At 46.9% G+C, this 13,673-nt stretch overlaps 1 protein-coding gene across 1 annotated transcript in view; it reads right to left on the bottom strand.

Annotated features, from left to right (window-relative positions):
• Nucleotides 1–13,673, bottom strand: part of pappa2 (pappalysin 2) — a 586,487-nt gene that overhangs the window by 293,481 nt on the left and 279,333 nt on the right. The window contains exons 6-7 of the mRNA XM_070887395.1: nucleotides 11,556–11,677; nucleotides 3,918–4,413 (exon numbers count right to left, since the gene is read on the bottom strand). Coding sequence (XP_070743496.1) covers nucleotides 3,918–4,413; nucleotides 11,556–11,677 — 618 coding nt within the window. The remainder of the gene's footprint in view (nucleotides 1–3,917; nucleotides 4,414–11,555; nucleotides 11,678–13,673) is intronic.

The raw sequence follows: 13,673 nt of genomic DNA on the forward strand, positions 1-13,673 counted from the left end.
TCTTCATTTAGAAAACAGAAGTGGCGATTAACTTTTTAACATCGTCAATGTGTGAGATGTATATGCGCATAGGCAGATTTATAAGTGCGTAGGGAGATGTATATGGGCGCAGGGAGATGTATATGGGTGCAGGGAGATATATATGGGTGCAGGGAGATGTATATGGGCATAGGGAAATATATGTGTATGTGCAGGGAGACAGAAATGTGTGTGTAGAGAGACATATGTGCGTGTAGGGAGACATATATGTGCGTGTAGGGAGACATGTGTGTGTAGGGACATGTATATGTGCATGTAGGGACATGTATATGGGCGTCGGGACATGTATATGCATGTAGAAACACAGACATAGAAAATAGGTGCAGGAGTAGGCCATTTGGCCCTTCAAGACGGCACCACCATTCAATAAGATCATGGCTGATATTTCACCTCAGTACCCCTTTCCTGCTTTCTCTCCATACCCCTTGATCCGTTTAGCCGTAAGGACTATATCTAACTCCCTCTTGAATATATCAATGAACAAGGAACAATGAACTGGTATCAACAACTCTCTGCGGTAGAGAATTCCACAGGTTAACAACTCTCTGAGTGAAGAAGTTTCTCCTTATCTCGGTCTTAAATGGCTTACCCCTTATCCTAAGACTGTGTCCCTGGTTCTGGACTCCCCCAACATCAGGAACATTCTTCCTGCATCTAACCTGTCCAGTCCCATCAGAATTTTATATGTATCTATGAGATCCCCTCTCATTCTTCTAAACTCTAGTGAATACAGACCGAGTCGATCCAGTCTCTCCTCATATGTCAGTCCTGCCATCCCGGGAATCAGTCTGGTGAACCTTTGCTGCACTCCCTCAATAGCAAGAACGTTATTCCTCAGATTAGGAGACCAAAACTGAACACAATATTCCAGGTGAGGCCTTACCAAGGCCCTGTACAACTGCAGTAAGACCTCCCTGCTCCTGTACTCAAATCCCCTAGCTATGAAGGCCAACATACCATTTGCTGCTTTCACCACCTGCTGCACCTGCATGCCAACTTTCAATGACTGATGTACCATGACACCCAGGTCTCGTTGCACCTCCCCTTTTCCTAATCTGCCGCCATTCAGATAATATTCTGCCTCCCTGTTTTTGCCACCAAAGTGGATAACCTCACATTTATCCACATTATACTACATCTGCCATGCATTTGCCCACTCACCTAACCTGTCCAAGTCACCCGGCAGCCTCTTAGCATCCTCCTCACAGCTCACACCGCCACGCACCTTAGGGTCAACTGCAAACCTGGAGATATTACTCGCAATTCTTTCATCTAAATCATTGATGTATATTGTAAATAGGTGGGGTTCCAGCACTGAGCCCTGCAGTATCCCACTAGTCACTGCCTGCCATTCTGAAAAGGACCCGTTTATCCCGACACTTTACTTCCTGTCTGCCAACCAGTTCTCTATCCACGTGAGTACATTACCCCCAATACCATGTGCTTTGATTTTGCACACCAATCTCTTGTGTGGGACCTTGTCAAAAGCCTTCTGAAATTCCAAATAGACCACATCCACTGGTTCTCCCTTGTCCACTCTACTAGTTACATCCTCAAAAAATTCTAGAAGATTTGTCAAGCATGATTTCCCTTTCATAAATCCATGCTGACTTGGACCGATCCTGTCACAGCTTTCCAAATGCACTGCTATTTCATCTTTAATAATTGATTCCAACATTTTCCTCACTACTGATATCAGGCGAACCAGTCTATAATTCCGCATTTTCTCTCTCCCTCCTTTTTAAAAAAGTGGTGTTACATTAGCTACCCTCCAGTCCATAGGAACTGATCCAGAGTCGATAGACTGTTGGAAAATGATCACTAATGCATCCACTTCCTTAAGTACTCTGGGATGCAGACTATCAGGCCCTGGGGATTTATCGGCCTTCAATCCTATCAATTTCCCTAAAACAATTTCCTGACTAATAAGGATTTCCTTCAGTTCCTCCTTCTCGCTAGACCCTCAGTCCCCTAGTATTTCTGGAAGGTTATTTGTGTCTTCCTTCGTGAAGACAGAACCAAGTATTTGTTCAATTGGTCTGTCATTTCTTTGTTCCCCATTATAAATTCACCTGATTCTGACTGCAAGGGACCTACGTTTGTCTTCACTAATCTTTTTCTCTTCACATATCCATAGAAGCTTTTGCAGTCATTTTTTATGTTCCCAGCAAGCTTCCTCTCATACTCTATTTCCCCCCTCCTAATTAAACCCTTTGTCCTCCTCTGCTGAATTCTAAATTTCTCCCAGTCCTCAGGTTTACTGTTTTTTCTGGCCAATTTATATGCCTCTTCCTTGGATTTAACACTATCCCTAACTTTTCCTTGTTAGCCATGGTTGAGCCACCTTCCCCGTTTTATTTTTACTCCAGACAGGGATGTACAATTGTTGAAGTTCATCCATGTGATCTTTAAATATTTGCCATTGCCTATCCACCGTCAACCCTTTAAGTATCATTCGTTAGTCTATTCTAGCCAATTCACGTCTCATACCATCGAAGTTACCTTTCCTTAAGTTCAGGACCCTAGTCTCTGAATTAACTGTGTCACTCTCCATTTTAATAAAGAATTCTATATTATGGCCACTCTTCCCCAAGGTGCTTCGCACAACAAGATTGCTACTTAGTCCTTTCTCGTTACACATTACCCAATCACCCTTTAGTTGGTTCCTCGACATATTGTTCTATAAAACCATCCCTAATACACTCCAGGAAATCCTCCTCCACCGTATTGCTACCAGTTTGGTTCGCCCAATCTATATGTAAAGTCACCCATGATAACTGCTATACCTTTATTGTGTAGGGAGATGTATCTGTGCGTAGGGAGATGTATATGGGCATAGGCAGGTGTATATGTGCGTAGGCAGATGTATATGTGCATAGGGAGATGTATGTGTGTGTAGAGAGATGTCTGGTATGTAGCGAGTTGTACAGTATGTAATGAGCTGTCCATGTACATATTGAATCCTCTAAGGTGGTCATAAAAGGTTCCATGGTACTATGATCTCAGGATGTTCCAAAGCGCTTTACAGCCAATTAAGTACTTTTGAAGTGTAGTCACTGTTGTATTGTAGGAAATGCGGCAGCCAAAATTGCGCACAGCAAGCTGCCACAGCAATGTGATACTGGCCAGGTAATCTGTTTCAACAATGTTGGCTGAGGGATATATATTGGCCAGGGTGCCAGGGAGAATTCCCCTGCTCTTCTTTGAAAATGTGCCATGGGATCTTTTACCCCAACCTGAGAGAGCAGACAGGGCCTCGGTTTAACATTTCATTTGAAAGACGGCACCTCCGACAGTGCAGCACTCCCTCAGCACTGCACTGGAGTGTCAGCCTGGATTATGCGTTCAGGTCTCACACAGCTGTGATATCTGGAGAATGATGGGGGTTTTATTCAAAAGGTTGAGTAGGTTGGGTCTCTACTCATTGGAATTCAGAAGAATGAGAGGTGATCTTATCGAAACGTATAAGATTATGAGGGGGCTTGTCAAGGTGGATGCAGAGAGGATGTTTCCACTGATGGAGGAGGCTAGAACTAGAGGGCATGATCTTGGAATCAGGGGCCGCCCACTTAAAACTGAGATGAGGAGAAATTTCTTCTCTCAGAGGATTGTAAATCTGTGGGATTCGCTGCCTCAGAGAGCTGTGGAAGCTGAGACATTGAATAAATTTAAGACAGAGATAGACAGTTTCTTAGCCGATGAAGGAATAAGGGGTTATGGGGAGCGGGCAGGGAAGTGGACCTGAGTCCATGATAGGATCAGCCATGATCGTATTAAATGGCGGAGCAGGCTCGAGGGGCCATATGGCCTACTCCTGCTCCTATTTCTTATGTTCTTAGCCCTACCTTAAAATGGAATGTCACACTGCAAGTACTCACAAGTCAGTGAAAGTTCTTTCCATTTGGGCGACAGTCACCACTCGCCCCTTCTGAAACACAGGCTCTCTCACAATCTTGTACTTCAGTGCCCTGCATGCGGTGCACAGGGGATCCTGGGACTTGGAGACCAGCAGCGCGGCGTCCAGCTCCAGCTTCTCATCGAAGGTGCAGATCTTCACGCCGGCCACTTTCTTCTTGATGTTGATGCGGACGGTGAGCGGAATGTCGCAGAAGGTGTGGTAGGCGCCGCCGAGCTGGATCTCTTCTCTGTCGACGGTCAGGATCGCCACGTTGGACACAGCACGGTCCAGACCGGCGGACAGGTAGTTGACCCAGATCGACAGCGAGTCGGCCACCACGGGCTGGGCAAAGCGCAGCTCTAGCATGCAGCCCTGGGGCTGGGGACAGGGCACCGTCATGTTCATGTGGTAGAGGTGCAGCTCGGGGCTCCAGGCGCGCAGGCTGGGCTCACATGGCTCCTCCACGTCGGGCGACCCTGCGGCAAACAAAATGTCACGGGCTTACAACAAACCGTCCGCAAAACAAAACGTAACCTTTATACAGTGCCTTTCACATCCCTCGGGATGTCCCAAAGCACTTTACACACAACTGGCCCGGAAATTGCAGTCGGAGGCTTCCTGCAGGCAGATGCCTCCGACCGGAGCAATGTAGGATTGCGCTCAGAGGCCGAGTTGTGCATATGCAGATCCTGGGATCACGTGGGCCTGGACCACCAATCACAATTTAGTATTCTCATTCATAGTAATGGAATCTCCGAGCTGCGCGCTGCCATAATTATCAATGAGAATACCCCTAAAATCAAGTAAAACAAACATAAATTTAAAAAACAGTTCACTTTAAAAAGAAATGAACAGATATTGCAAAAATGTTTGAGAAAAATGTATTACTTTGAACTTTAAAAAATAATGTTTCAATAATGTTAAAAATAAACTTACCTTCACAGACAGAGTTTTTAATATAAAAATATGCATTATAATTTAATTTTTCTATGTTTTAAAACTCTTACCCTGGTAAAAGTGGGCTCTACTCCTGCTTTTACCAGGTATCAGAGTTTGAAGGACGTTCGCTGGGCAAGAGTTGAGCAAATAGCACAAAACTCGATCCCGCGAAGGCCCTTCTCCCAGGGATGCGTGCGATTTTTCAAAAGACACTTTGACAGATCGCAAAAGCCAGATCTCGGCCCATGCACATCACACGCCAAGAACCGGAATTTGCAAGACCTCTTCGGGTGTGTGCGCACATCGCATGTACCCGGAGAGGCCGCAATTTTTGGGCAATTGTTTCAAGTGTAGTCACTGTTGTCATGGAGCTAACGCGGCAGCAAATTTGCTCCCACAACGAGCAATAATACAAATGTTCAGATAATCTGTTTTTAGTGATGCTTATTAGTGGTAAATATTGGCTAGGACATTGGAGAAAACTTCCCTGTTCTAACCCAATACTGGCATGGCACCTTTTATATCGCCCAGAGAGGGCAGGAGGGCAGGGGGTGGGCAAGGCTTAACCTCTAATCTGAACGATGGCATCTTGTGCAGCATTCCCTCAGCTCAATTGAGTGTGGGGAGGGTCTGTATTAGTGTATGGGGGAGGGAGGGGGGGGTGTCAGTGTGGCGGGGTTGTCAGTGTGGGGGGGGGGGGTGTCAGTGTGCTGGGGGTGTCAGTGTGGGGGAGGGGGGTGTGAGTGTAGGGGAGGGTCAGTGTTGGGGGGGGTCAGTTTGGGGGAGGGGGTCAGTGTGGGGGGGGTCAGTGTGGGGGGTGTCAGTGTGGGGGGGTGTCAGTGTGGGGGGGTGTCAGTGTGGTGGGGTGTCAGTGTGGTGGGGATGTGTCAGTGTGGGGTGGGTGTCAGTGTGGGGAGGGTGTCAGTGTGGGGGGAGGGGTGTCAGTGTGTGGGGAGGGTCAGTGGGGATGTGTCAGTGTGGGGGGGGATGTGTCAGTGTGGGGTGGGTGTCACTGTGGTGGGGATGTGTCAGTGTGGGGGGGGGATGTGTCTGTGTGGGGGGGGATGTGTCAGTGTGGGGTGGGTGTCAGTGTGGGGAGGGTGTCAGTGTGGGGGGAGGGGTGTCAGTGTGTGGGGAGGGTCAGTGGGGAGGGTGTCACTGTGTGCGGGGGGGGTGTCAGTGTGTGGGGGGGGTGTCAGTGTGTGGGGGGGTCAGTGTGTGGGGGGGTGTCAGTGTGTGGGGGGGTGTCAGTGTGTGGGGGGGGTGTCAGTGTGTGGGGGGGGGTCAGTGGGGGGGGGTCAGTGGGGGGGGTGTCAGTGTGTGGGGGGGTCAGTGGGGGTGGTGTCAGTGTGTGTGGGGGGGTCAGTGGGGGGGTGTCAGTGTGTGTGGGGGGTCAGTGGGGGGGGTGTCAGTGTGTGGGGGGGGTCAGTGGGGGGGGGTGTCAGTGTGTGTGGGGGGTCAGTGGGGGGGGTGTCAGTGTGTGTGGGGGGTCAGTGGGGGGGTGTCAGTGTATGTGGGGGGTCAGTGGGGGGGTGTCAGTGTGTGTCGGGGGTCAGTGGGGGGGGTGTATGTCAGTGTGTGTGGGGGGTCAGTGGGGGGGGTGTCAGTGTATGTGGGGGGTCAGTGGGGGGTGTCAGTGTGTGTGGGGGGGGTCAGTGGGGGGGGTGTCAGTGTGTGTGGGGGGTCAGTGGCGGGCTGTCAGTGTGTGTGGGGGGTCAGTGGGGGGCTGTCAGTGTGTGTGGGGGGTCAGTGGGAGGGGTGTCAGTGTGTGTGGGGGGTCAGTGGGGGGCTGTCAGTGTGTGGGGGGGTCAGTGGGGGGGGGGTCAATGGGGAGGGGTTTCAGTGGAGGGGGTGTCACTGGGGAAGTATGTGTAAGTGTGGGGGGGGTAGGTGTGTGTGTGTGTGTGATGAGAATGTAAACAGGAAACTATATAATTGAAACACTGAAATGTCTGATATTACTTTGAGAATGATGTTGGTCAGCGGACATACATAAAGTACTTTTTAAAAATTCATGTGGAAAAGGCCATGCTCTTCACCTATACCTTCCCCGCTGCCTGTTGTCTGGGCATTATTTGCTTTTATTTTTTCCCCAATTGTAATGTATGTACTCGTGAGGATGCTCACAGGCTTGTGGAGCTGTTGAGTTGGGAATGGCTTTGCCAGTCATGTGATGTTCACCAGACTCAATAAAACCCCAGCCAGTTGGGTTCAGGGATCCACGATGAGGCAAGTGGTTGTGAGCCTGGTGGATGAACTGGTAATGTGTAGTGTGACTGTTAAACCTTTTGCTAATAAACCAACTTGTTCTTAATAGCAATGTGTTGCTATGAATTCTCAAGCAAACGACTCATGAAGCAAAGACATTACACCCACCTTTCCTTTCCGGTCTTGCTAAACTCTCTCTTCCTCAGCCAGAAGATCAAGGCACTGCACAGAAAACCAACTTCACTGCACCCACCCCCCCGACTGCCTCCCCGTCCATCCCAGCAGAATACACCTCCCGTCCAACGAACCTCAGCAATAGTTTGCAGAATGTGATTCATGTTACTGACATGCTGTTCATCAAACCCTCGCTGTTCACCCAGATGAACTGCACCTGTTTTTTTTTTTTCGGTCTCACTGAAGGAATTTGCAGGGTTTTTTTAATTATCAAATTACTCCGGACGTTTCGATATCCTGCTCAGTATCAAGGGATTTTTTTTCCCCTCCCCTTTTCTTAATACATCCATCATTCGGTTGTGCTGGAAGGACTCACTCAGCACCTGAGCACCTGTGTGTGTTGTTGTTGATGTTCTCCTTCCCCCTCCGTGTTTTAGATAACATACATGCACAGGCTGTAACTTTTACTTGTGCATCAGCATGTTAACCACGAGCGTAACACCGTGCAGGTGGAGATCAGGTACAGCGCACCTTGACATTAGAGTGTGTCCATTATTAACCTGTGTCAGCTGTGGCTCAGTGGGCAGCACACTCGCCTCTGAGCCAGAAGGTTGTCGGTTTAAATCCCACTCCAGGGACTTGAGCACAAAAATCTAGGCTGACACTCCAGTGCAGTGCTGAGGGAGTGCTGCATTGTTGGAGGAGCCGTCTTTCAGATAAGATTTTGAACCGAGGCCCCGTCTGCTCTCTCAGGTGAACGTAAAAGATCCCATGGCACTATTTCGAAAAAGAGCAGGGGTGTTACCCCGGTGTCCTGGCCAATATTTATCCCTCAATCAACATAACAAAAAAATCAGATTATCTGGTCATTATCACATTGCTGTCTGTGGGAGTATGCTGTGCACAAATTGGCTGCCGTGTTTCCTACATTACAACAGTGGCCACACTCCAAAAGTACTTCATTGGCTGTAAAGTGCTTTGAGATGTCCGGTGGTCGTGGAAGGCACTATATAAATGCAAGTCTTTCTTTCTTTACCCTGCTATGCAGCATGGTTCAAAGGGCGAATGGTTTGATTGCTCTATCCCTGTTTAGCAGTGAGTTGGCTCGTAACACATTCCACACCCACATTATCGAAAGCTTTGTCTTCAATCCAGACTCACTTGGAGCAGACAGGGCTCACACACACATGTTAAGATCTCCCACCCTCCAAACAAGTTCATGCCCCCACCCCCAAGATCGTGACCTCCTTCCCCCAGCCCAAGTTCCTGAACTTCTTCCCCCACTGCACCCCACCACCCCCCACATCAGGTTCCTAACCATATCCCCCCCAACACGTTCCTGACCATATCCCCCCAACACGTTCCTGACCATATCCCTCCTCTCAGCCATAGATGGGGCATTGTGTGTGGGCCACGGATTGTTAACAGATTTATTCGATATGAAGTGAATAGTGACAGTGTCGTGACTTCTGGATTTTGTCCAGTCCAATGATGTCACTTGCCATACACGCACCGAGCTTTGCAAGAAATCAACCAGGTGTAGGGGAGGAGAGGGAGAATGTGGTGCGGGTATAAAGAGGGTGGGCTTGGAAGAACATGATCCATCTTACTATCTGGATCATGTTCTCACTCTCAACAGCCCCCCCTCCCCCCTTTAGACCTGGATCACGTTCTTCCCCCGTCCCCTCTCTCTCTCTCTCTCTCTCTCTCTCTCTCTGCCTCCTCCCAGTCTCTTTCTGTCCCTCTCTCCCCCAGTCTCTCTCTCCCACCTCTCCCCTGTCTCTCTCTATCTCTCTGCCCCCTCTCTCTCTCTCTCTCTCTGCCCACTCTTTCTCTCTGCCCACTCTTTCTCTCTCTCTCTGCCCCCTCTCACTGTGCTCCAGTCTCTCTCGCTCTCACTCTACCCCACTCTCTCTCTCTCACTCTCCCCCACTCTCTCTCTTCACTCACCAGTCTCTCTCTCTCTCTTTCTCTCTGTGCCCCAGTCTCTCTCTCTCTACCCCCTCTCTCTCTCTCTCTCTCTACCCCCTCTATCTCGCTCTCTCTACCCCCTCTCTCTCTCTATCTCCCCCCAATCTCTGTGCCCCAGTCTCTCTCGCTGCCCCACTCTCTCTTTCTTCCCCCCACTCTCTCTCACTCTCCCCCACACACTCTCTCTCTCCCACCTCTGATTCCCTCGCTCTCCCTCAGAAGGCAAATAATCACTCTGACATCCCAAAGCAATTTGCAGCCAATGAAGTGCTTTTCAAGTATAGTCACTGTTGTAATGTAGGAAGCACGATAGCCAATTTGTGCACAGACAGATCCCACAAGCAGCAATGAGATAATCTGTTTAAATGATGTTGGTTGGGGGATAAGTATTGGCCCTACTCTTCTTCGAAAGAGTGCAGTAGGAATTATTATGTCCACCTGAGAGGACAGACATCTTAACATCGGTTTAATATCTCATCCTTTCCAAAGATGGCACCTCCGGCAGTGCAGCACTCCCTCAGTACTGCACGAGAGTGATGTTCATAGATCATTAAAATGTCATGGAAAGGTACAGAAAATAATCAAAAAGGCTAATAGATTGTTGGCCTTTATATCTACAAGATTAGAATATAAGGGGGTAGAAGTTATGCTACAGCTATACAAAGCTCCGGTTAGATCACACCTGGCATACTGTGAGCACGTACCAGACCTTAGGAAGGATATACTGGCCTTGGAGGGAGTGCAGCGTAGACTTACCAGAATGATACCCAGACTTAAATTACAAGAAGAGATTACACAAACTAGGGTTGTATTTCCTGGAATTTAGTAGGTTTAGGGGTGATTTATTTGACGATTTCAAAATATTGCCTAGAATATCGCTGTGATTATCTACACGAATATTTTTGCGACCTTCTGCGGGAGAGAGGAAATCAGAGGTGGAAGAGAAAGAAACTGGGAGAGATAGAGAAACTATTTCCACTGGTTGGGAGTCTCAGACTAGGGGGCATAGTCTAAACATTAGTGCCAGACCTTTCAGGAGTGAAGTTAGGAAACACTTCTACACACAAAGGATGATAGAAGTTTGGAACAGGAATTGACGCTAGGTTAATTGTTCATTTTAAATCTAAGACTGATCGATTTTTGTTCACCAAAGGTATTAAAGGATATGGGGCAAAGGCAAGGAATATTGAGTTAGGCCAAAGATTAGCCATGATCTCATTGAATGGCGGAAAAGCCTCGAGAGGCTAAATGGCCTGCTTCTGCTCCTATGTTTCTATCAGTGTCAGCCTAGATTTTGCACTCAGGTCTCTGGAGTGGGACTTGACCCACAACGTTCTGACTCAGTGACAAGAGTGCTATCAGTTGAGGCATGGCTGATACCTCAGGGTAACAAAACCCATGATTCCAGGTATTAATGTTCTGACAAAAGAGGTTTGGTTTCTATCCTTTGAAAAAGAGTGTACTTAATTGAAGTTTTAAAGAGGATTAATAAAATGGTTCAATGCAAACAACAACAACTTGTATTTATATAGCGCCTTTAACATAGTGAAACATCCCAAGGCACTTCACAGGAGTATCATGAGATAAAAATTTAACACCAAGCCACATAAGAAATGAGAGCAGATGACCAAAAGCTTGGTCAAAGAGGTAGGTTTTAAGGAATGCCTTGAAGGAGGAGAGAGAGGTAGAGCGTCGGAGAGGTTTAGGCAGGGAGTTCCAGAGCTTGGGGCCTAGGCAACAGAAGGCATGGCCACCAATGGTGGAGTGATTATAATCAGGGATGCTCAAGAGTGCAGAATTAGAGGAGTGCAGACATCTCAGGGAGGAGGTTGGAGGAGATTACAGAGGTAGGGAGGGGCAAGGCCATGGAGCGGTTTGAAAATAAGGATGAGAATTTTGAAATTGAGGCGTTGCTTAACCGGAAACCAATGTAGGTCAGCGAGCACAGGGGTAATGGGTGAGCGGGAATTGGCGCGTGTTAGGTCATGGGCAGACGAGTTTTGAATCACCTCTGGTTTATGTAGGGTAGAATGTGGGAGGCCAGCCAGGAGTGCGTTGCAAACAGTTCAGTGTGGCAAAGACATCTGGAGGATACAAACTAGGAAGTTAGGAGTAAGAAAGGTGGGTGGATTTTTAAAAAAAAAGATCGAATAGTACAGGCTTGAAGAGCAAGTTATAAGGGAATCCCAATTGAAGAGGACTGCATCAACGGATTCAAGATTCAAGACACAACTGGATGTAGAACCAGTTTGAGCTTCCGCCTACAGGAGAGATGGGGAGTAAAAGGGAATGGCATTAATTTTTGTCCCTTGGTTGTCGCTCTTACCCACTGCCTCTTCAGGAGTCCAGTAGCCAGATGCATCGCAGATACGAGGCGAAGAAGCTGTGTGTGCATACTGATAGAATTTACCGTCCTCGTCGCAGTCTCCACACAAGTTTCCCACCTCTCTACGAAAGAGGAAAGAAAAGAAATGAGAACGTTTAGATAATCCTGTAATCAGATAACTTGTCTTCAACTCCAAATATGTAAGATCAAGTTCATGCTGAAAAGGAAAGATCGCCTTCCACTCCCCCTGCCTCTATCAAGCTCAGTCACTTCATTCAACGAGTGACTGAGCCATAGCGAGCCAGGAAGGCCCTTGGTCAATCCCCAGTCCAAGTTGAGTTAGCCGATGGCAGTAGGGGTTACAATTGACCTGTGACCCCCCCTCAGTTCGCCATGAAGGAAATCAGTGACTGTCCAACAATCCCTGCTGGGCTTGTGCATGTCAGGTGAGGAGTGGTATAGTAACAGCTGTAACCACACCCATGGTTGAGCAGCCTATGAGCACTCACTGCCCAGACTTTGGAGAGGACCCATAAACCCCACTGCCTTCAGAAGAGGAAATGAGGGGTAAAATTAGCATGAAATTAAAAAAAAATCAACCACCTATAGGGCTTGAAATTCGCCAGACTGTTCTTAATTGATAAATAACGCCATATTAATGGGGTCAGTTTAGCCAAGAAATACCCCCGTCCTTAAATAACGCTGTTGCTGGAGGAATCGTGTTGGAAAACGCCGTCGTCTCCAACTTTACCACGAAGCCAATATCGCGAAAAATACAGGGGAAAAAATAAAAAAAATAAAAATTGAGAAAACATTCACAAAGGCATTAACAACAGAATCGCTGAAAAAAAACTTTTTAAAAAATTCTACTTACTTTTTTGTAGGTCTTCTTACTCACCGGAATTCCTGAAGCTGCAATGCCAGGGTTTTCAAAACGGTGTTTTGCAAAGCAAATACAGTGGTGCCAAATGGCCAAATTTCGGCGGTACATTTTTTTAGGTATGGTGTTACTGAAAATGGCGATATTTTGACAACTCCATCGTTAAGGTTTGTGGAATTTTAGACACTGTATTTTTAGGACAAATACTTCATTTTAATGCGTAAAAATCAGGTTAAAATGCAAGTTACGTTGACGAATTTCTAGCCCAATAATTGAGTGGTAGCCTTGTAAGTGAGGCTGTAACTGTTACTGCTCAAACAGGGGAACAAAGAAAGACTTGCGTTTATATACAGCTTTTCATGACCTCAGGACGTAGCAAAGCGCTTTACAGCCAATAAAGAACATTGGTTATGAAGAAAACAAGGGGCTATTGATAAAGCCAAACATCAAGCTCTCTCACCGCTGTTCGTTAAAGTAGCATAACATTTGCTCCTTAAAATAGGGGTGATTGAAACAATCTTTTCATTGAGAAATTAAAACTGAATAATCATCACAGCCACACCCACAAATTGTGAATTTTCAAAACAAACTATTTGGATGAAAGAAGATATAACTTATCCCAAAATAAGTGAACTTGCTAAAACATCACTCTGTGTGCAGTTTGTAAAATGGGAGAACAATACGCTATAAAGCACATCGTAGATACAGATACAGGGAGGACATTCAGGTCCATTTTAGCTCATCGATTCACAAAGACCGAGGTGTTCTCCCCATCATGGCATCGAAGTGCTTTTTAGTTGCAAGAATAGCAGCTCACATGTAATCACTGAACAATATGCTACTTGTCAGGTGCAACATTACAATAACTCAAAATCACTTCTCATAAGGCAAAGCAGATGAGATATTGCCCAGTTAATAAAACCCATTACTATTTGGGGATAATGCATGTGTTGGGAGGGTGGTGGACAGAAGCATTGGTTGGTGCATTTCTAAATATAATATCAGTCTCTCTTTAGAAAAACAGCCACGGAGAGTGGCATTTATGTAATTCATGCTTCAATTTTATTACTAATTTGGTTTAACACAAAAATAAATTCATTCTGAACCATCTATTCACAAGATACAGGAAGTGATGTGAAATAGCTTCCCATCTGCAATTCTAGGGCAAGATAGTAGAATTTTTCCTTTTGCATCTTTCCCTAGTCCTTGTATCGAAGAGAACGACGATCAATATATAT

Source organism: Pristiophorus japonicus, chromosome 8 (genome assembly GCF_044704955.1).
Source record: "Pristiophorus japonicus isolate sPriJap1 chromosome 8, sPriJap1.hap1, whole genome shotgun sequence".
NCBI lineage: Eukaryota > Metazoa > Chordata > Chondrichthyes > Pristiophoridae > Pristiophorus > Pristiophorus japonicus.